The 25,410-nt window shown below is 40.9% G+C and overlaps 2 protein-coding genes and 1 long non-coding RNA gene across 4 annotated transcripts in view; 1 reads left to right on the plus strand and 2 right to left on the minus strand.

Moving 5' to 3' along the window:
• On the minus strand, positions 1-23,547 carry ERP27 (endoplasmic reticulum protein 27). Of its 2 annotated transcripts, XM_082742373.1 has the most exons (7): positions 22,558-23,536; positions 22,090-22,190; positions 20,228-20,365; positions 7,119-7,235; positions 2,804-2,929; positions 1,339-1,536; positions 1-686 (listed from the first exon to the last, which is right to left on the minus strand). In XM_082742373.1, exons 1-7 carry the CDS (start codon positions 22,649-22,651, stop codon positions 639-641), a joined length of 822 nt encoding a protein of 273 aa, XP_082598499.1. In that variant the 5' UTR covers positions 22,652-23,536; the 3' UTR covers positions 1-638. The 2 variants fall into 2 exon arrangements, with proteins under 2 accessions (XP_082598499.1, XP_082598498.1); XM_082742372.1 differs by lacking the exon at positions 1-686 and having other exon boundaries at positions 1,267-1,536; positions 22,558-23,547.
• The window catches only part of LOC309870182, a 27,709-nt gene continuing 5,236 nt past the window's right edge, over positions 2,938-25,410 (plus strand). Inside the window, exons 1-2 of the long non-coding RNA XR_014314532.1 lie at positions 2,938-6,085; positions 7,381-7,503. This is a non-coding gene — a long non-coding RNA (uncharacterized lncRNA). The remainder of the gene's footprint in view (positions 6,086-7,380; positions 7,504-25,410) is intronic.
• ARHGDIB (Rho GDP dissociation inhibitor beta) overlaps positions 23,638-25,410 on the minus strand; it is a 36,706-nt gene continuing 34,933 nt past the window's right edge. Inside the window, exon 7 of the mRNA XM_082742378.1 lies at positions 23,638-24,336. Within this exon, the coding sequence (XP_082598504.1) occupies positions 24,137-24,336 (200 nt within the window). The 3' untranslated portion in view covers positions 23,638-24,136. The remainder of the gene's footprint in view (positions 24,337-25,410) is intronic.

Here is a 25,410-nt window from a genome sequence, read left to right on the forward strand (position 1 = left end):
TAACATTATTGCTTTTTATTCACTGGGCAATTGTTGATTTACATGGGAGTTAGGAACGCTAAACAAGCATAGGGTTTTTTTTACATAGCCTGTTTCTGCTGAGTTTGGAGACTTGGAAACATCATTTGACTCTGGCAAAAAGACAATTCCAGAAAGGTGTTTAAAACTGTCCTTTTGTTCCTGGCCTTGAGTTAGAAAGGGACATGTGCTTAGGAAGAGAGTTTTCTACCCATTACTAACCATAAAAGGACAGAATCTATGGTGCATGTAAGACCTGTGCAGTGTGCAGACTCAATAGGAAGTGACAAATCAGAAAAACCTTCTCCAGAAATGTCTCCCATTCAAAGAGGTATCACAGGAGGTCTGTTAAAGGTGCCATTCAGTATGGGACTACACAATGTGAATACGTAGAAGACGACGGGATGGGTGGTGAGAGAGTGTAGACAATTTAAAAGAAAGGATAAGGAGATAAATGAGATTTTAAGGAAAAACAAAAACCCAGAGAGCTGTGTGTGTGTGTGCATATGTGTGTGTATAAGGCTTGGTGATCCTGTCGTTTCTTGTCTCTGAGGTTCGAGTTGCCTTTTTTTTTAATTTCATGTAAATACTTGGTAGTATGCAGAAGTATCAGGGAGAGATCAGAGTTCCACCTTTGGAGTCTTTTCTTCTGATGCATGATTTTCTCTCTGAAAAACATCATGACACTGTTACTTAGATTTGGAACCCACGCTTGGTTTTGAGCTCCGAGGTTAGCAAACTGAGCTATTTAATGACTCCTGGAAGCCCTAAATCCATCCTTAATTTTTATCTCATGAACTCTAGTATATAGGAATTTGGGTTGTTTCCCATTAATAATGTCAACAGAATGGTAAAACCCCAAATTTAGCTCCTTCGAATATGCGAGATGTTTTCAAAGACGCATGTGTAGTTCTGTTCTCACGACTCTACCCTGGCAAGCATCCCGATCCTCTCCGCCGTATATCCCCATGTACTGTTGCTCTTAATCAAAACCAGTAAAGCTCGGGGCGCCTGGGTGGCTCAGTGGATTAAGCCTCTGCCTTCAGCTCAGGTCATGATCTCAGGGTCCTGGGATCAAGCCCCACATCAGGCTCGCTGCTCAGCAGGGAGCCTGCTTCCTCCTCTCTCTCTGCCTGCCTCTCTGCCTACTTGTGATCTCTCTCTCTCTCTCTCTTTCTCTGTCAAATAGATAAATAAATAAAGAAACAAACAAATTAAAAAAAAAAAAAACCAGTAAAGCTCAAAGACTTTTTACTTAACAGGAAATAAGAGGACACAGAGAGGAAAACTCAGCTTGCTGTACCTGAAGTCTCCACTTACCAGACGTTTCCCTTTGAGGAATCCATCACAAAAGTTTTGCACACGCTCCACAGAAAGTTCTGTAATGGCCAGTGTATCCCACGCCTCATCCTGAGTCCGGTAAATTGCCAAAGCGGGCAGTTGAGACTCATTTAGTTTGAAAAATGAGATCACCTTCCCATTGGCCTTCACACCACTGTCCACCAGAATAAAAAGAATCTGCAGTTGGAGAGGTTTGAAAGGGGAAAAAAAATCTGAGGTCCAGAGGAGAAAGAGACACCTCATAATTGTTGCTGTTTACACTGATTGAACTTGTGGTCTGTGCCCTATAATTTAATGAGTTTCTTCTTCTTTAATGAGTTTCTCTGCTTTGGTATTTTATCCCTTTGATCAGGTTTATTTAATTTTAAGAACACAGAATTGGAAACAGCTTTAGTGATTAGCTAAATATGCAAGTATAGCCTAATGGTTGGAAGCAGATAATGCATTTTAAATTTCGCTTCTGGTACTCTCTAGCTGTGTGACTTTGGCACGTTACTCAGCTTCTCTGAGACTCAGTATTCTCACTGGCAAAACAGGCTTTTGTTGGGGGAGATTAAAGGAGAGGATCCATTTAATATGTCCAGCACGGTTTTCAGCATTTGGTAAATGCCTGATAAATGTCAACTATTTAACATAATTAAATCAAACCTTCTACGCCAAATAGAAACCTTTAGAATGTTGTTAGAAGATGATTTGCATTCAGAAACACTGAAAACTTCCCATGTTAGAGTAACAGTCACCTGAAAGCCAGTTTATGTTACTACCAGACACTTGTCAACATTGAAAAGTTCCAGTTTAATGAAGTGGCTTTGAGGCGGTCGAAGGTTTATTATTTCAGTGATACCAAATAGAGCTGCACAAGGTAGAGAAGGAGCAGAACTAAATACTTATTGGATATCTAGTAGACACCGGGTACGTGATAGGTGCTTTACATGAGAAATAAGTCCTGAGTCTAAAACTTTAAGAAGTTATGGCAAAGAATAAATACATTGTGGCCAATAGGGGATTTTTATTTTCAGATCTCTATTTTTCTCTCCACTTCTCAATGCAGGAAAAAAATGTAGACTTCCCACCAAGGGAAAATATGGTTATATAGGTCTTTAACAGTATAAAATAGACCCTTAATTTTGTTTTATTATTTTATTTTTTTTTCATTTATTTATTTTCAGCATAACGGTATCATTATTTTTTCACCACACCCAGTGCTCCACGCAATATGTGCCCTCTATAATACCCACCACCTGGTACCCCCACCTCCCACCCCCCGACCCTTAATTTTAAATCAGAGTAGTGTGATTCATTATGTCCCCATTCTTACTTTGTTATCTCTTAAACATACTCACTTTCCTCATTTACCTAATTTCCCTGGACCCATCTTCCCCTTTTCAGTGTCCTCTGTCCTGGTACTGAGTACTTAGAAGGGTATCTCCCATCTCAGACTTACCTTTCCCTGGAAGAGCTTGGCTGCCTTCTGGTATCTGTGCAGACTTTCTTCATACTCTGGGGAGGCCTTGTTCATCATCAGTAAAAGATGAATCTGGATCATGCTATTAAATAGACCAACTGCTGTCTGGCAAATTGAAGTGTATTATAGTAGAATGAAAGAGACAATGAGAAAAAAAAACACACATAAGTAGCAACCCAGTAAATAAGTAGGCAGAAATATGAATGAGAGCTGTCCACCCATAACACAAATGGTAACTGGCCTCCAACTTGGCCATCAGAAGGTCTCAGTCTCTGGCTCTCATGCCACTGTGTAGCTCCCTACTGCTCACACTGGATAAGGCTGAGCGGAATAACCACAGGGATATTGCAGACACGATGGCGCGTGACTTCCAAGGTTAAGTCATAGGTGATGTAGGAGCTTCCGCCTTATTCTGCTTATTCTCTCTTCTGTAATGCACTCTGGGGAAAGCCAGTCCCAGTGTGAGACATCAAGCAGTCTTGTGAAGAGCCCCAGAAAGCACAATGCTAAGACCTCCCACTGACAGCCAGCTCTAACTTAGCAGCCTCCGGAAGTGGATCGCCTAGCTCCTGTCAAACCTGCAGATGACTGCCTCTCTGACCCAGGATGGCAGGAGCCTCAAGATCAGAAGCCCCTAACCTAGCCACTCCCAAATTGCTAACCAACAGAAACTGTGGGAGAGAATCAACTTTTACTGTTCTAAGCTGATACATTGGAAGCAAGCTGTTAAACATCAATGGACAATGAATACACCAATGCACACTTTGGTTACTTTTATCAGTCCCTCTTCCTGTTCCAAGAGCCATCACATACACCTTTGAATGCTTTTCAAGTGCTGGGCACTGTTTCTGGGTCTTTATATATAACTAATGGAATCCTCAAAGTTTCAGGTTTATCAATGAGGAAACCGAGGCACAAACTCTCCTAGTCACTCTGGAGCCAGACTGCCTGGGAGTCACACCAGGCAGTCTGGCTCCAGAGTCCAGGCTCTCCACCATCAGGATATGCCTTATGCATATAGCTCATTGCAACACCCCATCTAAACCGACTCCACCGGAAGCTGTCTACCTCAAACCTTGCAAAAAGATAAGCCCTTCAGGAGACCAGAAGCATCGGCCCTTTATTTGCTGATGAGAGAGGGTGATTTCCTGTGAAGTTGTTGGTGATGAAGGGGAGCCAGGATGAGGAGAGAGCGTGAAACAACGGCACTGGCTTGTTTCATGTGTCTCTGTTTTAAACAAATCCCATCGCTCCCCACTTCTCCCTCCTAAATGCAGAAAGTGCTGCTGTAAAACTGGCATGTGTACGGGAAGAGGGAGAGTGCAGAAGATTAATGAACTGTCAAGACGGAGTTCCAGGATGATGGGAAAGGCAGCAGCTAGGTAGGCTTCTGGAAGCTACACGCTGCTCTGTAGTGATCCAGCTCTATTGGCCAACCTGTAGGCAGGAGGGTTCAATGAGTTCTTTCCCAAAGTTTCTCCTGGAGTTCAAAGCCAGTGCTTAGATTGTAAATTTGGGAGACCGAATGTTAAACAGCCATCTCTTGTTTTACTAAGTCCTGCTACTAAAATGTACGGGATGCATCTGTCCTCCCATGGCAGAGATGGAGGGTATTTTTGGGAATTCAAGAAATCAAAGCTAAGGAGTCAAAAGGTATAGCTGTCTTAGCAGAAGGCATTTAATTTTAATTTAATATAATAATTTAAAATATTTTTTAAATTTTAAATTTTTAAATTAAATTAAATTGAATTTTTAATCAGAAGTGAGTAATTTAATCTTAATAGACACAGTCTAATTTTTACGCCCTGAAACCAAGTATTGAGTGTATGCATTCAGAGTATACAGCTGGGGGTGGGGGTGCCTGGGGGACTCAGTCAGTTGAGTTTTTGACTCTTTGTTTTAACTCACGTTGTGATCTCAGGATTGTGGGATCAAGCCCTGCATTGGGCTCCATGCTTAGTGTAGTGTCTGCTTAAGACTCTTTCTCTCTCTCTCTCCCTCTCTGCCCCTGCCCCACTCCCCCAACCAAATTTATAAATAAATCTTTTAAAAAAATAGCATAGAGCCAGCTTAATACAAGGTCATGAATTCTGCCTCATCATTGTCACTGTGCAAACCTCTGCATCATCAGCAGGTAAGAAATAGCTATGGTAGTGGGGGCAGGGCTCCAAATGGGAAAAATATCATTTTTGGGAAATGAAAAAGTCACAGTAAAAGTTGGACTTGCTTCTCTTAAGAAATTCTTACCTATTTTCTTCTTGATGTGATTTGCCTTCACTATTAATGTGGATTTTAAAAACAGTGTCAGTATTTTGTAAGAGACGAGACAGCCCGGTCCTAAGAGCTCAGGAAGACCAGTCCTCGCCCCTACCTTCATTTGTGTGCAGAACTCCAGGACCCTGGGGCCAGAAACCCAGGAACTCTGACCTCTACAGACATAATCATGAGAAAGATGACAGTCTAGGAGAAAAATGACTGATTATTGCTGCCAACACCGCTGGGGTGCATGTGTTTGGAATCTTAGCAAAAGTGGAAATGGAGTCACCACTCCATGAAGACAAATGTGGTGTGAGAGGTGGACAAAAATTTAGTCAACAGGAAAAGGGGTGTTTCCCATTGAAGGCTGTGTGGGGCAAAGGAAAAACCACAGGATTCAGTCAGACAGACGAGTCATTAAAAAAAAGCAGGGACAAGTGCAAAGGGCTGTGTCTGAAGTTTGAACAGCTCGTCATATGGCCCTGAGGAAGTTAGGCCACTTTTCGGAACCCTGATTTCTTCTCCTAGAAGATGGAAATAGACAATAGAAACTAATGCATAAGCGAAACTGCCTGCCTTCCACGGTGCCTTTCCTGCTTACTACGGGATCCCAGACACGTCACTTGGATCTTAAATGTGCTCCTCTATAAAACGGGCAAATAGCTTTGGGAGTTCTCAAAGTCAAGACGTGCATTCTCAAGTCATATTAGTAGAGAACGTACAGCATTTCTGAACTGAGGAAGCTGGTGGAAATGAATATTCTATCACTTTACGATCTGCCCCAGGGAATGTAAAACACTGGGCACAGAAAGTACCTGTAGAGGCTGTAGAGCGTTAGAAGAGCAGAAGATGATCAGAACAGGTGGATCCTCGCCTTGGCCCAGTTTGCACGCAGCGCGCAACACCGGAAGAGGACCAACCTAGAGAGAAAGCCACCGCGGGGAGGGTCTAGGCATGCGCAGGAGGTACCAGGCCCGGAGCTGTCAGTTACTGGTCCACTAGCAGGTAGGGGAAGGTTTTACAAGTTTTTACAGAATGTTACATTGCGGTGACATCCAAATATGTGATCAGTGGGCCTTATTTTTTAACATTTTGTCTATTAATTTACTTTCATTGTATTTTGCCAATGTATTGGTCTTGGGTGCTTTTGGAAAAACGTGGACCTTCAGCAGAGATTGCGATTTTGTTGAAAAGTGTGGTCTCGAGGATGGCTTGGATGAGTTGCCTTTAGTGAGCCCTCCCAGGCAGCAAAACTCAGACGTTTTTGAATCGGTCATCTTGACTTTGCATTCTGGCTCGCTTTCTTACTAGTCGTCTGATGGGTATTTAAGGGTCCGCCCTTCCTTCCTTCCTTCCAAAACACTTACTTGCTTATTAGAGAGAGAGAGAGAGAGAGAGAGAGAGAGAAAGCACATGTGGGAGGGAGAGAGAATCCCAAGCAGACTCAGAGAGAGAGAGAGAGAATCCTCAGCAGACATGCTGAGCTTAGAGCCAGATGTGGGGGACTCAATCCCATAACCCATGAGATCACAATCTCAGCGGCAACCAAGACCCGGATATCCAACCAAGTGAGGCATCCAGGCACCCCCTGATGGGTATTAAAGTTTTTTTTTTTTTTTTTTAAAGATTTTATTTATTTATTTGTCAGAGAGAGAGCGAGCGAGAGCGAGCATAGGCAGACAGAGTGGAAGGCAGAGTCAGAGGGAGAAGCAGGCTCCCTGCGGAGCAAGGAGCCCGATGTGGGACTCGATCCCAGGACGCTGGGATCATGACCTGAGCCGAAGGCAGCTGCTTAACCAACTGAGCCACCCAGGCGTTCCTGGGTATTAAAGTTTTTAAACTCCGTTTCTTTCTTTTTTGAGTAGGGACAACTCCGTCAAGCATAAAGGGTAGTAGTAAGGATAGCAACATAAACGACAATAATGGCAGCTACTGGTCAAAGGATTAGAACTCCTGGAGGAAGGGATCTCTACTATGGAGACAAGTACCCTCTGTGACACAGGAACTTAAGGGTCTGGAGACAAGTGCTATTGCTTACCACAGGGTTGTACTCTGTCACCAAGTGGAGGCTGTTGATCTCAATGAAACGGCTTAATTTGGTGGCATCAATGCTTTCAATGTCTTTGCTCTCTAAATCCAGTTTTTCATTATCCACCTGGGTAACACAGAAAGGATAAAACTGTCACTGTTGTTTTTATTCATTCGTTGGTAAATATTTCTAGACCATCTACCACACATCAGGCACTGACTAAGGCTCAAAAGACATAAAGGTACATACGAAATATTCTCTGCTTTCAAAGAACACTGTCCTGTGGGAATCAAAGAAGTGAACAGAAATGTCATCACAGGGGAATTGCAGGCCCATATGTCACCTACAGGAAGAGAAGAAAACTTCCAGGAAGAAGCAACTCTTGCAAAGTCAGGTGAGTGAGGATGGGGAGGGAATTGTAAATTAAAAAACAGTATTTGCAAAAGGCAGAAAGGTGCGAGCTGCCATGTTCTGGAAGCTGCAGTTAGTTTGCTATGACTGTAACAGTAGATGTTAAGTGTGAGTAGGAGAGAGACAAGTTTAGTGGGGTAGGCTGGGGTAAACTTCTGGCGTTGAAGCTGAGGTAAATAGATTAAAGTCTAACCGGAAGGCAAGAGGATCCGCTTGCATAATCAGATTTTATGTATGTATGCAGAGAGGTATGTATGCATGTATCCTTTTAATGTGAAATAATACACACATATAGAAAAAAACACAAAATGGAAAATATTTAAAAAATCAGGTTGTAAAAATCATTATAGGGCAAACAGTGTGGGTAAAGAAATAGAATATTGCCAGAATCCCTGAGGCCCTCTGTCTTCCCTTCTAAACCATAATCTGCTCTTGGTCTATCTCTCTTTTTTTTGCCAAACATGACCATTTCTTGACTTTAATGGACACCATTTTCAATCCTCCCTTTATAGCTTTGCCACTTAAAGATGCATCTTTTGATCCTATGGTTCAGTTTTCTTTATTAAAGTTTATGTAAGTGGAAACAAACAGTGTGTTTTTGGTATGTGTACCTCATTTCTTTGTTTAACATTCTGTTTAGGAGTCATCCGTGTGTCTGCATGCATCTGAAATTTGTTCATTTTCCTTACTATATAGTGTCCCATTGTATAAATATGCAATATTTATTCATTTACTACTGATGGATAGTTAGGCTGTTTCCAGTTTCTGATTATTGAAATAATGCTTCAGTGAACACTCTTGTTCATGGTAAATATCTGTTGACCACACACCTTGGACTGGGATTTTTGATTAGAGGGCATTCATATTTTCAACTAACTAAAAATGCCAAACTGTTCTCTCAAGTAGATAATAATTTATGCTTGCACCTGTATTGCTTGAAAGCTCCCATGGTTCCACAACCTTGCCAACATTTGCTATAATCAGCTTTTCTAATTGTATTCATTTTGGTCAATATGGGGTGGTGTCTTACTGTGTGTGTGATTTTTAAAGATTTTATTTATTTATTTGAGAGAGAGAAAGAGCAAGCAAGAGAGAGAGCATGAGTGGGGAGAAGGGGCAGAAACAGAGGGAGAAGCAGACTCCTGGCTGAGCACGAAGCCCAATTTGGGGCTCGATCTTAGGACCCTTGGGATCATGACCTGAGCCAAAAGCAGACACTTAACTGACTGAGCCACCCAGGTGTCTCTTATTGTGGTTTTAATTTTATTTCCCTGGGTAACCACTTGTATATTCTCTTTTACAAAGTGTCTATACAAATCAATTGCCTATTTTTCTATTGAGTGTCTCTCTTTTTCTTGCTGGTTTGAAGATTTTTTAAAAAATATATTTTATATGTGGGCCCTATGTTGCTTCTATATTGCATTATCTTTCCTCACTGGGAATTTATGTTATTGCTCATAAACAGAAGGTGGTTTCAATGTAGTTGAAGCTATCAATCACTTCCCTTATAGCTGGTATGTGTTTTTGTTTTGTTTTATTTAAAAATCTTAGACTGCACCAGGGTCATGAATATATTCTCTTATATTATCTCCCAGAAACATTACTATTTTATCTTTTCCAATGGATAGGAAATCCACCTGGACCTCATTTTTCTCACTATAAAATGGATGCTTAGAGCCTTGATTTTTATCATTTTCCTTTTCTAAACTGTACATTAAAATCTACACATTTCCCCCTTACAGGGCTATAAATGCATCCATTAATTTTATGTCTAGATTTCTTATCATTCAGTCCAAAAGGTTTTTCAATTCCTGTTCTTACTTCTCTAAACTATTGGCTATTTAGAAGTATGCTTCTTAATTTAATCTTGTTATTAATTTCTACATTTTACTTATATCATTTGTCAACTTCTTTATATGTTATAAATGTCCTTAAAATTATGTATATTCTGCAGCTTTCAAATACACTATTCTGTATATACTAGCAGCTCACTTGGTTAATTTTGTACTTCAAATTTTCTGTATTCTTACTGATATGTTTAGCTAGTTTATTCTATCAAGAGAGTAGTATTAAAATCTCCCATTTTCATTGTGAATTTAACCATTTAAAAAATAATTCTGTCAGTTTCTGCTTACATATTCTCAGGCCATGTATTAGATGAATGCAAATTTAGAATTGTTACATCTTCTGGCCAAACTGAAATATGTTTCATTATAAAATATTGTTCTTTATCTCTTGTTGCCTGAAAGACTACTTTGTCTGGCATTTATATGTTAAATCAGCTTTCTTTTGGAAGTATTTGCATGTTATAGCTCTATTCTTTCACTTTAAAAAAAAATTTAGGTAGGAATTTAAAAAAAATTTTTTAATTTAAATTCTAGTTAGTTAATATACAGTGTAATATTGGATATCAGAAGTAGAATTTAGTGATTCATCACTTACATTTAATACCCCAGGGCTCATCACAAATGCCCTTCTTAGGGGCACCTGGGTGGCTCAGTGGATTAAGCTGATGCCTTCGGCTGAGGTCATGATCTCAGTGTCCTGGGATCGAGCCCCACATCGGGCCCTCTGCTCAGCAGGGAGCCTGCTTCCCCCTCTGTCTCTGCCTGCCTCTCTGCCTACTTGTGATCTCTCTGTCAAATAAAATAAATAAAATCTTAAAAAAAAAAAAAAACAAATGCCCTTCTTAATCCCTATCATCCATTTAGTCCATCTCCCACCTATGTCCCTCCATCAACCCTCAGTTTGTTCTCTATCATTAAAAGTCTCATATGGTTTGTTTCTCTCTCTCCCTTCCTCCCCTTCCCATATGTTCATCTGTCTTGTTTCTTACATTCCACATATGAGTGAAATTATATGGTATTGTCTTGCTCTGACTGACTTATTTCACTTAGTATAATACACTTGGGCTCTAACCACATCATTGCAAATGGCAAGATTTCAGTCTTTTTGATGACTGAGTAATAGCACATTGTGATATATATATACCACCTCTTCCTTATCCATTTATCAGTCCATGGACGCTTGGGCTCACTCCATAGTTTGGCTCTTGTTGATAATGTTGCTACAGACATTGAGGTGCATGTACCCCTTTGAGTCTGTAATTTTGCATCTTTTGTGTAAATACCTAGTAGTGCACTTGCTGGATCATAGGGTTTATCCCTTTATTTTAAACTAACCTAGATATTTTAAATGTGTTCCTGTGTTTAAAAATGATCTGTCTTTTGTAAAAAGCACAGAGTTGTATTTTTTAATCCAGTCTTCCTTGCCTTTTGATGGCATTATATTTATATAATTACTCATACATTTAATTCCATCAGCATTTCTTATTTCTGCCTGTTCCAAATCCCACTTTCTTTCATTTCTGGACTACTTTGAATTGATGGAGCACTTTATATTATTCCTTCTTTTCTTCCGTTGGCTTAGAAGTTACACATGCCAGAGTCACTCTTGAGGTTCACCAGCACACAGTATACAACATGCATTCTTTAGGTATCCGAATCTAACTTTAACTGGTAATTTTGTCTCCTTTTGGACAATGCAGACATTAGAACATTCTAATACAGGTTTCCTCCTTCCAACTCCATTCCCTGATTCCATACTGAAGACTTACCAGTGATTATTATAGCACATTTTAATTCTAAATCTCACAAGATGTTATTATTATTGTCATATAGTCAGTATACATTTGCACTCATGCACACTTATATTTCAGTTTCTCGTCACTTCTTTCTGCACTTTTGAGCTCCCATCGGGGATGTTTTGCCCTCTGCCCAGAGAATGACTTTTAGTATGAGTAACATCTATTGGGTGGCATAGTCTTTCAGTGTGGTTGCTTAAAATATCATCATTCCCGCTTTATTTTTGAAGGCTATTTTTGCTGGAGGTAGAATTCTAAGTTGACAGTTACTTTCTTTCAGTTTTTGCAAGATATAATTCTTTTAATTCTTTATATGTAGCATTCCTTTCTTTCCACTGAGAAGTTATCTGTGAAATTTAGTATTACCCTTTGACTTTTTACCCTACTCTTTTTCTTTGACTTTCAGCTATTATACTATGGCATGGCTAAGGGTAGATTGTATATATGATACATGTATAATTATGTATGTGTAGAGGTATATGTGTGTCTGCATATATGCACGTATGTATGGGTATTTATAATTTATATATTCATATATGGTCATCTTAATCTAATTTCAGGGACTGAGATGATTTAAATCCATTGCAGACTCTGCGAGGGCTGATTTACTTATGGTACATCCTTGTCCTTAGGGTACTGCCCTCTAGGGTCCAAAGTGAGGCAAAGGGTGTTTTACTAAATCTACCTCCTACTTCCATTTCTGGGCTCTGGATTTCACCATTTACTTTTCTGGCTCTTTGAAGATCTCAAAAAACGAATAAACTTCTTAGTCTCTTGATTGCTTCAAGAATTGGTAGGAAAAGACCCCCAGACAAAAAACAGTCCCACTGCAAGACTTTCTTTTTGGGTTTTCATCTTTTCTAGATCTTACTCTAGACATTTCTCTCTCTTTTGCTATTTCTCCAAACCCACCCACCACCTTTTAAAATAAATCGCTTTTGGTGGAAGGGTTACCTAGTTACCTAGTCCATTATCCCATATTTGCATTTTAGAGCTACCTTTCCACCACATTCAGATATATTAAAACATAAAACTTCATATTGTCCATCATTGTTCTAGAGTTTTCCATTCCCCTCCTCCAATCTACTCAGGCCCATAAAGGCACAAGATAATGCTTCTATCACCCATAGAAACTATGCCTACAAATGTTAGCTCCTGAATGGTTCTGTTGCCTAAAATAGTTTGAGATCACTGGGCCACCAACACTTGGACATCTCAACCGCTTTCCCTTAGATCTGCTATCTAGTATAGGTCCTACCCAGTCTGATCTTCCCTTAGAACCATCCTTTTGGCCCCAAGATACTTTCTCCCAATCTACCCAACAAAGTCAGAGGTAAGTCTCATTATAGTTTATGTAGGAGGGAATTCAGGCATAGATAAATTGAAGTCACTAAACTGTAGGAATCTGATATTGTTCATTATCATCATTCCCAAGATGATTCCCATTGCCTATTTTTCTCTTCTTTTGTTCAAGCAATATGCACCTTTAAGAAGCCCAACGCACTCTATGGTTAACAATATTACTTCTTGATATACCCAGTCATTCTCTTAAAATACATTTGTGAATAAATTATTTGAGAGGGGAGAAGGTCAAAGGGAGAAGCAGACTCCCCAAGAAGCTGGGAGTCCTATGCAGGACTTGATCCCGGGACTCTTGGATCATGACTGGAGCCGAAGGCAGTCATTTAACCAACTGAGCCACCCAGGCACCCCCACTCAAATAGCAATTTAATCACTTTATTTTGGGGCACCTGTCAGTTAGGCCTCTGCCTTTGGGTCGGGTTATTGTCCCAGAGTTCGGAGATGGAGTCCCCATCAGGCTCCCTGCTCAGCGGGGAGTCTGCTTCTCCCTCTTCCTCTGCCCCTCACCCTGGTCGTACTCTCTCTCTCTCACACTCTCTCTCAAATAAATAAATAAAATATTTTAAAAAGAGTAATTACTTTATGACTGTTCTTTTCAACTCAAAGTTATAAAACAAATAAATGTTGAGGTGCAAAAAAATGTACTTCAAAAGAATTTTGAAAAAAATCATCAAAACAATGGAATATTTTAAAATGTGAACTCCTGGGGTGCCTGGATGGCTCAGTGGGTTAAGCCTCTGCCTTGGGCTCAGGTCATCATCTCAGGGTCCTGGGATCGAGCCCTGCTTTGGGCTCTCTGCTCAGCAGGGAGCCCGCTTCCCCCTCTCTCTCTGCTTGCCCATTTGTGATCTCTCTCTCTGTCAAATAAATAAATAAAATCTTTAAAAAATGTGAACTCCCTTTGTATATGTAATTGTTTTAATATTCACAAAGTTCTGAGCAGAAGGCTTGCGGCAGAAATAGCAAAACAAGAGAAAAGTCTTCCTAGTGGCGTCTCTGCCCGACCTCTCCCCTCCCATCCTCCTCCTCAAGTCAGTAACAGTCAGGAGAGAAAGAGAATGAGCAGTCTCTTTGCTGCTGCTTTGCCAGCTGGCATGTATCCTTCACACTTAAGGCTTTGCTAATTGCAAACATCAAAATCATCATTATTATAATCCCAACCGGGGACCTTTTTAATATTTCATGTGTCTAAATACTTCCTGATTATTTGTCTAGGAACTTGCAGGCCTCGTGGCCGCGTCTCAGCTAACCGAGTTGTGCTGCGGCCAGGAGCCCCTCCCTCTCTGCTCTTTTCCAGGCAGTCCCTCACCATTTCCCAGAACTGGGAGAACAGGAAGTGCCCGCCACTCCAGGTGTTTCTGGACTTCAGGAATGCAGTATATTGGAGGCCAAGGATATTAAGGGGTGATAACATTCTCTAAGTAGCAAAGAGTTTTAATAAAAACCAGTCTTCTGAAGTCTCTCCAGTTTGTAGTGCTTCTTTTAACGAAACATGGCAGATTAGTTCACCATGTCTTAAACTAATAAACTCTGGAACATTCATGTGTAGGGTTCCTGGAAACAACATTTGAACAGGAAACCTCCCTTCTGTAAAGGGAATTATTTGCATAATGCAGTGGACAGAAAATCCGACCCTGAAACCAAGAGCTGGGGAAAAATTTTTTTTTTTACATATTTTTCCAGTTTTTGGAAAGAATTTTACTTGAGATATCATATTCTTTCTCTCCCCAAGAAAAGAGGTACCAGAAGAAAAACAGAAAAAGTAAACCAGAGGGGTTGCCACCTTAAAATATAATTTTGAATCTTCCCAAGAGTATTTGAAGTGGGCTATTTTATGTTTTAGACACTGTATCATTACAATAGGTTAGTTTTTCCTGTTCAGCAATATTCCTCTGAATTCCTATGTATTTCTCTAATTAAGTACCCAGTTTTTCATAAAATGTATTAAAGTCATCTTAGTTTACACCACAGTTATAGTATTAAATGTCTTGAATAGCACTGAGAAATCATTTGTGAGACAAATACCCTCATGTTCCTGGGTTTGTTTTTACAAACTGCTTAGCTCACCATATATTTGGTAATACATATACTTGAGAAAAAATACTTAATAATTTGATAGATCTCACTTCTAACATTTATTAGCTTATTTTTACGCACTAGTTCCTTTTGATTCTCTTTGTTTGGCAAGGTGCATTTCTTATAATAGGAATCCAGCACATAACTGTCCAAGGAATGAAAGAATGCCTTCACTGTGTTTCCATTACTATCCCACTGGGTCAGAGTGAGGCTAATTATATTTCTTAAAATAGAGGTGATTGAGGAAACCCAAAGCAGGATAAACATTCAAATAATATCTGAGATTCCATTTTAGAACAGGCTCGTGGTTTATTCAACCCAGGATTACATCTCCATTGAGGCAACAATGAGGGTGCTGTCAGGGTAGACGGTCTACCTGTAGTCACATGCACAAAAGACAAGCTGTCGTACACACCCAACAGGTTGTCATACACAACTTATTATTGTTTCACTGACTTAAATTTTTTCTGATCCCATTTATATAGTTGGCCCGCACTATTTCTGTAGGATGATATATATAGCATTTAGCATTATATATATAGAATATAGCATTTGCTGGCTTCATATTGCTCTAACCTTTCTTTCTTTTTTTTTTTTTTTAAAGATTGTATTTAATTATTTATTTGAAAGAGAGGGATCACAAGTAGGCAGAGAGGCAGGCAGAGAGAGAGGAGGAAGCAGGATCCCCACCAAGCAGAGATCCCGATGTGGGGCTCTATCCCAGGACTCTCAGATCACGACCTGAACCGAAGGCAGAGGCTCAACCCACTGAGCCACCCAGGTGCCCCTGCTCTAACAGTTCAAAGCATCCAGTCATGTCATCTCATTACAGTCTTACTGTTTTTCCACTTATTGTGATTTCAGCTTATCTCTAAATATGTTCTTACAATTGAAAATTCTCTGTCTACATCCTGAGATTTCTTTGCCAAAATATGTAATGTCTAGATTAAATCCTGAGAAATAATCCTAGGGTTTAAGTAGTTCCAGGGGGGGATAGAGAAATGGTTTAGGAGAAGGTTTAAATAAATAGGCTGGAGAACGAGCCTGATAGAATCTAGGAGTAAAAAGAAAGGTTTTCGTCAGGCTTAAGTACTTCAGAAAGTCACTACAGTATCATAGAAATGGAGTGTTTTGGAGACAGCAAAGCTGGGTATGAATCAGACGTCAGTTTATTCCATAGTTGTGAGAATACAGAATACGGAGCTTTAGTGTTCTTACTGATAATGCAGGAATAATAATAATTATTTCATCAGATTCTTCTGAGAATTAAATGGTAGAACACTGAAAAACACCTAGCACAGTGTTATCATAAGTTAGGCACTAAAAACAAAGAAACAGGGAGCCTGGGTGGCTCAGTGGGTTAAGCCTCTGCCTTCGGCTCAGGTCATGATCTCAGGGTCCTGGGATGGAACCCCACATTGGGCTCTCTGCTCAGCGGAAGCCTGCTTCTCTTCCTCTCTCTCTCTGCCTGCCTCTCTGCCTACTTGTGATCTCTGTCTGTCAAATAAATAAATAAAATCTTAAAAAAAATTAAAAACAAAGAAACAAAACATACAGAAGGGACTGTACATCTAAGATGAAGATACTCGCAACAGGCTCACATTTCCCAGTTTAAAAAATAGTTTTGGTTGATGTTCCTTGAAAAAAAGAAAAGAAAAAGAAAAAGTAATTCGAAACTCCTAAATAATAATTCTGTTAGAATACGGACTAAAGTTTTGAAAGTGTAAACTGAGAAAGGTACGTTTATCTAAAAGCTGGCTTGGCATAAGTTGAACCTCTCCCAGACCAAGCCAATGGAATAGGGCAGGAGCTGGTGTGTTTGGTTTTGGTATGGTACATCAATGATCTCATCCACGGGGTTCCCAGGAGTTCATTCAGAGTAGGTCCGACACTAGTGGTAAACAAAAAACTGTTGCTAAAGACCTGTAGCAGCCCTGGGAAGTCATCAACAGGCCTTTATAAAGAATACACTGAAAGCCAGGCTAATGAACCCATTAGAGATCGAAAAAACAGTAGAGACATTGGAAGCAACCGCACCGGTTTCTCTTCCTCACTTGTGTATCTTGGTAGCATGAAGACTTCTTTCTTTATTCTTTTAAAATTTTTAATTAAATATTTTTTTTTAGTACTAAGACTTTTATATCAGGCCTTTGTGAGATTTATAAACAGCAAACTGGGAAAAGAACTTGTGGACGTGTAGCTGATTAGCATTTTCCTATGGAAGGGTTACTCCCAGGGTTTCAGCAGTCACGTGAAAGGCATTAGTCTAACCTTCCATACCTGCCTAACCAAAGCTTTTCACCAAAGAGCTTGGTTTAATCCTATTTCACAATGGTGGAAAGAACGACCTGCAGCTACCGTCCAGGTGGGCAAAGGATTAGGGACTCAGATGGACTTTGGGTGGTGAGTCAGTTTCTCAAGCCTTCTGAGTGTCTTCATGACCAGAGGCATATGGTGGAGCTCTGGAGTACGAATGTGAGTGAGTCGTGGTCCCTGCCCTTGGATAACTCATGGTCTAATGTCACTGTTAGGTGAGACAGACACGGAGAAACGTAACATGTGCTTTAAAGTGGTAAATGTAAATAGAGATACAGAAGTACAGAGGCACAGGTAGGCTGATTTAAAGATTCCACAGAGGCATCGTGAAGGATGCAATGCCTCAGCGGAATCTGAGAAGTTCGCTGCTGGAAGCTAAGTCACAGGGGTGGTGGCAGTCAGGGTGGTGGCATGCTACGGAGGGGCCTGTGTGAAGTCATGGAATTGTATCATCACTCTCTGGTAGGGTAAAACCTACCATGGGAATGTGCTAGAAAAGGGACTAGAGAAGCAGGTAGTGGCCAGGTCATAAAAGACTATATGTGCCATTAAATATCTTGGTTTTATTCTGTAAGAAATGGAGAATATTGAAGAGCTTTTAGGAAGGGAGTGTTGTGGTCCACTTTGCATTTTAAATACTTCATTGTGATACCAATCTAGAAATTGGATTCGAAGTAGCAAAGGGAGATAATTAAGAAGCTATTGAAATGGTTTATGCCAAAGATGCTAGGAGCCTAAATGAGGAATGAAGTAGAAAGAGTGAAGGGGAATATAGCTTCAATTAGATTTGAGGTACAACTGGCAAAAATTAAACCAGATGAACATAGCCATTCAATAAAAGTATTTTAAAGGAAAGAGCGTAACTCAGCAGGTACAGATCATAAATTCAGTTTTGAACATGTTAGAGCTGTAATGCTGAAAGAAAATATCCCAAATAGTTATATACAACAAGCATTTGAATCATGAGAGAGGTCCCAGGCTAGAGATAAAACATTTCAGATCCTCAGCAGACACATAATAGTCAAACAAAAAGAACTGTATTATCTAAGGAAAATACATTCATTCATTCATTGATTCACTCAACAAACAATGGTCACCTGCTGCATGACTGACACTTTTTTAAGGTTCTGTCATTGAAGTAGTAAACAAAATAGTTTGGGCTTCTATGGAACATGAATTCTATAATCCAGACTGGGGAGAGCACTGGGGTCAGAGAGCAGTGTATATGGAGACAGAGGTCTCAAGGAGACTAAGAAAAGAAGACCAGAAGTAGGTTCCTAGGAGTTAAGGAAAGAAAGAATGTTAAAGAGATAATCAATAATGTCAAATATGGCAGAGACGTTTACCTAGATAAGACTTAAAGCGTGTTCATTGGGTTTGGAAATATAGAAGCCATGCTGACTGGAACAAAGCAGTTTTTTTTTCCCCCCAAAGATTTTATTTATTTATTTGACAGACAGAGATCACAAGTAGGCAGAGAGGCAGGCAGAGAGAGAGAGAGGAGGAAGCAGGCTCCCTGCTGAGCAGAGAGCCAGATGCGGGACTCAATCCTAGGACCCTGAGATCATGACCTGAGCTGAAGGCAGAGGCTTAACCCACTGAGCCACCCAGGTGCCCTGGAACAAAGCAGTTTTAATGGAGTCTGGGGCATAGGTCAGATAGCAGGGTATTTAAGAGCTTGAAGAAAATGGAGGCACTGAATATAAAATACATTTAAAAGAGATATGGATGAGAATTGAAATATATAGGATGGAAGCTAGAAGGGGAAGGACTGTACAGAGATCTTGATAACTTTATCTTTCGTCCCAATTTTGCATTTCCAGTAGATTCCATACATCTTTATCTTAATATTCCACCAACAATACACATTTTACAACTAATAAGGCATCAGAAATCCCTATTTTTGTATATGCCCCCACTATTCCTACATACTCCGGCTTTAAACTTTGCCTCCTATCCAGAAATTTCATGTTTGACCATTAGCAGGACCTGCCTTCTTTTTTTTTTTTTTTTAACTTTCTTGTTTTTTTAATTTTTTAAAAATGATTTTATTTATTTATTTGAAAGAGAGAGAGTATGTGAGTGTGCTTGTACATTCATGAGCAGGAGGGAGGAGGAAGAAGAGGAAGGAGGAGAGAGCAAAGGGAGGAGCAGGAGGAGGGGAGGGAGTAGGGACAGTGGGGAGGGAGAAGCTGACTTCCCACTGAGCAGGAAGCCTGATGTGGAACTTGATCCCAGGAACCCGAGATCATGACCTGAGCCTAAGGCGGGAGCTTAACCAACTAAGCCACCCAGGTCCCCGTTTTCTTCTCTTTCTTTTGTCCCCACTCTACTGCTCCGAGCTTTAGTACATGGTTGATTTTGTCAGCCTAACAAAAGTCCTCTAGACTCCTGTGTTTTTGCTTAACAATCCATCATCCTAGCCATCACTGCCAAAATCATCTTGCTAAAACACATTCCTGCTCATGTTACTCCTGGATCCAAAGGCTTTAAGGGCTTTGCAGTGCCAACCAAATTAAATGTAAACCCACTAACCTGGTATTCACATTTCTCCATAATATGGTTTCAATCAAACTTCTTATATTTATTTTCTCTAAACACTTACCCTGAGATCCAGTCAAACTGGCTTGATCACTGTTTCCTAAGTTTGATGTTATTCCCACCTTGGACACGAATTCTCTATTTTGTCCAAATTTTATCTTTCCCTTAAATCCCAGTTCAGTTGTCTCCTTCATCATTTTTTTTTTTTGCCAAAATCCCTACATTTCATTTATCCTTTTAACGACTTGCATTGTAGATACTTGTAAACTATGTTTACATTCTCAACTATAGTTTAAGACCTATGAGAACAGAGAACATATTTAACATGTTTTATTTTCAGTATCTTGCAGAGGGCACAGTGGTTGTTTAATACATGTTTGGTAAATGTATGTGAACACGCAAGGATATAAAAATATAAAATTTTTGAGCTCAAGATGACCTTAGAGATGACACGGTCAAACTCTTTTATTTTACAGATGAAGGAATTGAAGCTAAAAAATGTCAAGTGACTTGTGCAAGTCACTTGTCTGGTCAGTGACAAAACCATGTTGCAATCCTACCTCTTGACAATCAGTCTAGTCCTCCTTCCACCTCATGACAGCACCTGTTTGGGAAACTTCAGGGGAGCCACCATCTTTGTCATTGTTGTCCCTGATTCCTTGGTCCCTGGCACCCTCATTAGTATTAAGGGCTCTTTGCCCTTAATAGTTCATAAATCCATAACCGAAGGAAAAACAGAAAGAAAGCTCCAGCAGTCCACCCAACTTACCATGCGAAAGAGGGAAATGGTGTTCCCGGTGATGTTGTAGTGGGCCAGAACTTCAGAATCGGTGCTGATTCCAAAGGACACGTCTTGGAAGTTTTGCACCATACTATGGAATAGGGACACTGCTGGTATTTCTAAATCCTAAGAACAAGAAGAAGAAGAAAAAAAACCCCACAGGATTATGTTGGAGAGGAGAGAAATAGAGAATAAATGTGCTTACTCATAAAAAAAAAAAATCATAGACTTGATTTCGAATCAGATGAAACAGCACTTACCTCCAAGACTGCAGGCTCAATTCACAGTGGGACTGTTGAATTTTCCAGGCTGAGTGGGCTAATAGGTAGCTACAAAACTGTAGCTCAGCCTGAAACTTCTGTCTGTCCTTATCATAAAGCTTGTAATTTATTAGCAGAGAGGGGCCCACAAATTATATAGGCCTGCAAAGTTTGCCTACATTATCATTGACCACCCGAGTAGGCAAAAGTTTTGGGAACAATTTGTGGAGGAAAGAAGAAATGCAAAAATAAGAAATAGGTGCTGTCAAAGGGCCAAAAAGGAAGAAGAAGAAAAAAAAAAAAAAAAAAAGCATAAAGGAAATTAAAATGGAAGCCTAGAGGTTTTATTAACAAAGATTTGTGTGGGATGTGGAAGAATAGTCACCTTTCCCTGCATTAAGCCTGAGATAGTGCCCGTGAAGATACTATTCCTGTGCTGTTCCGACTCTAGAAAGCCCTGCAGGAGGGAGCAGGGAAGCCACATCTGAGTAAGGATTCCAGCCCTTCCTTGACAAGCTGGCATCATTTTCCCTGCTGTCAGAGGACCTTTGCCCAGAGCAGCTCCAGGCAATGAACAGGAGGGAGCATATCCTTTCCTGACATCTTTCTGGCCTCAAGGAGGGGAAGTGCAAAAAAGAAAAGACACTGACTAGCCTTGCCTCTGGGGTCAAGCAGAGGGAGTTGGTATCTTGCTCCTTGGAGATGGTGTATGGAGTTCATTCGAGGCTATGAACTAGTGCTAATCTAGGCTCCTCCCCCCCCCTTTTAATTCTCCTTAGTGTGGAATTACTCATGGATCAAATGACCAACGGCATCTGGTGGCTGCTTAAGTTATTGCAAATTCCTCCATTCCCACTTTCATTGCCTTCCCGAGGGTGGCTGTTGCAGTCTCCAGCTCCGATTTCTCATTGTTAAGAAATGGGCTCCCCGCCTTCCTCCCCACCTGCATGTCATTGCAGCCATTTCCGGCTGTGTATCCAAAATCGCTAGGGTGATGGTGCGTTGTACCTAATTAATGGAAATGGATAAGAAGGTCTGCAATAAGAGCAAGGGCTTGATCAATGAGAATAACCAGATATTACCTTCAAAGAAAGATAAAAATGCCGGAGTGGTGCCCTTTCATGTATGGCTGCTTTCATTAGCCAGGAAGCCCATCTGGAATTCCGATGGCGGCTAATGCCTTCAATATTCAAAAGGTCATCCTTTCTCAGCATTTCAGAACAAATGGAGAGATAGAAGGATGAGGGACTCCCTATTTGGTAAGACTTTAGACAGAGATTAACCATTGGCTACTGTGTGGCCTGAGGATAGAAGCTGGATTTACTCTGATTCCTGCCTCAGCAGTCCCGATACAGATTTAAGATTCAGAGCACTCCCATAATGAGGAACCTCAGAACTCCTGAAGCAAGTATGAGAAAGACATAATTCAGAGGCGGGGAATGTCTTGAAATTGAGAGGTCTCGATTGAGAGGTACAGACTCTGTACCCCTTGACTTCTAGTGCAGGATCATCTGGCCAGCAGGTGACTGTTATGGCTGCTCTGGGCCAGGAAGCTCCTGGTTCTTTATGGGAACAGAAACAGGGACAAACCTGGAAGAAACCAATGATGGCCACCTCAGCAGCAGCAATGAATTCCATGGTTGCTGGAACATCTGTGAGTGACACGGGTTTCTGAGAAGCAGCAGAACCATCTAGAGAGGGAAGAGAGAGAGAGAAGCAGAAGGTATGGGAGAGGAGGAGTTCTAAATGCTGAGGGCATCTCTACTTTTTCTCTCTATACCAAGGCCAAAGAGATGACGGTCTCTGGGGGCACTGCCATTATCCCAAAGCCTTATTGTTTTACTAACATATGGAGGGTGTCCCCACCTTATGGTTTCTCTCTGAAGGACAACCCTAGATTTCTTTTTTCTCCACTGGGCAACACAGGTCTTTATCCATTTTACATTTCCTGGAAATGTTCTTTGTTTGGAGCAAAAGGACCCAGGGCACTCCCATGTTCCCTTCCCTTCCCCTAATAACATTTTCACCGTATGGTCACCCAAGTGCTTTTTCTTTTACCTGATGATTCCTGAACTTCTGCAGCAACTTCTGGGGACAGTAGCCATGTGAAAAGAAATAATAGAAATAGGAGTCTGGGTTGGTCAGCTTCCATTGTTCTTTCCCTGCTCCTTCTCCAAGCCCTGGACTTTGTCTTTTGGGAGACCAACTCAGGGCAGCCCACTCCTGGTAATTGGCTGTGGTGTTGTTAGTGTTCTGGGAACTGTGCAGCTGGCTCTCTGGGAACCTTCAACTTTTGAGATAAAAGACCAAATTCTGTGACAGGATCTCAAAACATAACCAACCAGAAGAAGAAAGTGGAGTCTATTCATATGGATTAAAAAAAAAAAAAAAAAGGAAATATTTGCAGGTATTGATCTAAGCACTAGGGATACAAAGGTAAGTAAGATCCAATCCAGCCTGTCCCAGCTTAGACTGTTAGTGTGAGAGATGGACAAGTGGATCATAAATATAAAACAAGACATGACTAAAAATTGAGAAACCCATAGGATACTATGAGAATACAGACTTCAGGACATTTAAGACAGTGGTGGGGTTTAGTGAAGGTTTTCTTCCTACAGCGGATGTGTAAGCAAAGTCCTCTATAAATAGGCTGTTGTCAGGCAACAAAGGTGGACTGAGAGTTTTGTGTAAAGAGCCAAACATGGAGATGAAATGTAATGTGTGAGAGAACTATTAGTAATTGAATTTAGGCCAGATTGTAAGGGGTATTATATAAAAAGTATAGGATCTTATTCTCCAGGTGATGGGATTACGCTGAAAAATCATAAGCAGGAAAGAGGTGGTGTCTGATTTAGCCCACAGATGCCCTTGGATATCAGGGTTGGGATTTCCATAGGCCTTGGGTTACAGAGGTCTCAAGCTTGGGAGAAAGTTCCATGTGGAACTATTACAAGGTGAAATAACTCAAGATTTCTACTACTCATATTCTGAATATCTGCTGCTCATCACTGTTTCCAGTGATGTAAATACCTTTTCTGCTGTGTCCAGCCCACATGCCCTCTTAGGAAACTCACAAAGGTAAACAGTCTAGTTATCATATTTGTTCGAAGGAAGAAAGCAGGGAAAAGAGGGTCTCAGTCAGATCATATAATTGTTTTATTTACTCTCTTATGCTGTTTACAGTCTCCCAGAAAAGAAGAACCTCCACTGGTGGGGAACATGATTAGGGACCTTCACTGAGCCAGCAGCAGCCACAGAAGAATCCAGGGGTGGGAATGAGCTACTGTAACCCAAGGCAAAAGGATTGTTAATGATGGTTTGCCTATTTCCTGGCCTCTAGCTGCTCCAATGGGAAAGGTAGAAGGAAATATTAAATGACTAGGTATTGAAATGAAGAATTTTGAAGAACTGGCCTTAATGGGGGCCCAGAAGGAATGGGCAGGATTAAAGCCTGGGTTTTAAGCTTCTTGTGCTAGGGACCACTTGAGACACTGCAGGATAAGATGTGTTGGTAATAGAATGTGGGGCGCATTGGGGAAGGGATCCAGCTGTGAACAGGGAGGAGGGCCAGGGTGGTGAACGTGACTGAGAGGGTACTTCTGGATGGCGAGGTAGGGAGAGGGATGGGTGGATGTGCTCATTCTGTCCACTCCTTCTTAATGGACAGGTTCCACTCCCAGGTAAGGTGGTCGTGCTTGTCATCGTCGGTGAAGAAGGACTTGTTGTGGTAAGTGCCTCGGGCCAGCATGCCCTTGGGAGCCTCCTCAGTTGGAGTCAGGAACTCATACTCCTCTGGCCGAGGCCCGTAACTGCCAACCATAAATGTTGCTTTGTCCACTAGGAAGAAAGACAAGTTCATTAGGGTAAGCATCTGACAGAGGAAAAGCAAACACAGAAAACTGGAAAATTTGGAGCACAGCCTACAGTGACCAAAACTAAAAGCCATAGTTTCCAAACCGGGCTAAACAACAGATGTATCTGGGCATCTTTTTTTTTACCTTTAAAAAAATATATATGTATGTGTGTGTGTGTGTGTGTGTGTTTTATTGGCGTGCCATTTAATAATACAGTTTCGCTCTCAGAAACTATGGATCAGTAATCCGCTACAGGCAGTGTCAAGAGTCAGTGTTTTTATTTTATTTTGTTTTTTATTTATGATTTTATTTGTTAATTTGAGAGAGAAAGAGTGTGAGCAAGAAAGAGCACAAGCAACCAGAGGGTCAGGGGGAGAGGGAGATGCAGACTCCTCGCTGAGCAGGGAGCCCAATACAGGGGCTCTATCCCAGGACCCCAGGGATCATGACATGAACTAAAAACAGGAGCTTCACCGACTGGGTCACCAGGTGCCCCAAGAATCAGTGCTTTTAGGAAGCCTCACAGCTGTTGCTATCAGGAAAGTTGGGAAATTAGCACCTTAAGTCTATGGGGATCAAGACTCTTCTATTATGGAGCTATAGCAGGTTATACCATTAAAAAATTCCTCATTATGGGCACCTGCGTGGCTCAGTCGTTAGGCTTCTGTCTTTCGCTCAGGTCATGATCCCAGGGTTCTGGGATCCAGCTCCATGTGGGCTCCCAGCTCAGCAGGAAGCCTACTTCTCTCTCTCCCACTCCCCCTGCTTTTGTTTCCTCTCTCTCTCTCTGTTAAATAAATAAAAATCTTGTTAAAAAATCCCTCATTAATTGAGACCTGAATTCTGATCTCATCTCTGCAACCACTTACATCGATATGATATTTCTGGGCCTCTGTTTCTTTCTCTATATAATGAATGTTAAGGACTTCCTACCTATAAACTATCATTCTATGAACATATCAGTTGGGGAGGTGAGGTAACAGCCGGTGATTAGAATAAACAGAAATCATGGATGGAAGAATTGCATAGAAAGGGGAAATCGATAATTTGGTTTTAA

The sequence above is a fragment of the Mustela nivalis genome (assembly GCF_964662115.1).
Source record: "Mustela nivalis genome assembly, chromosome: 7".
Taxonomy (NCBI): domain Eukaryota; kingdom Metazoa; phylum Chordata; class Mammalia; order Carnivora; family Mustelidae; genus Mustela; species Mustela nivalis.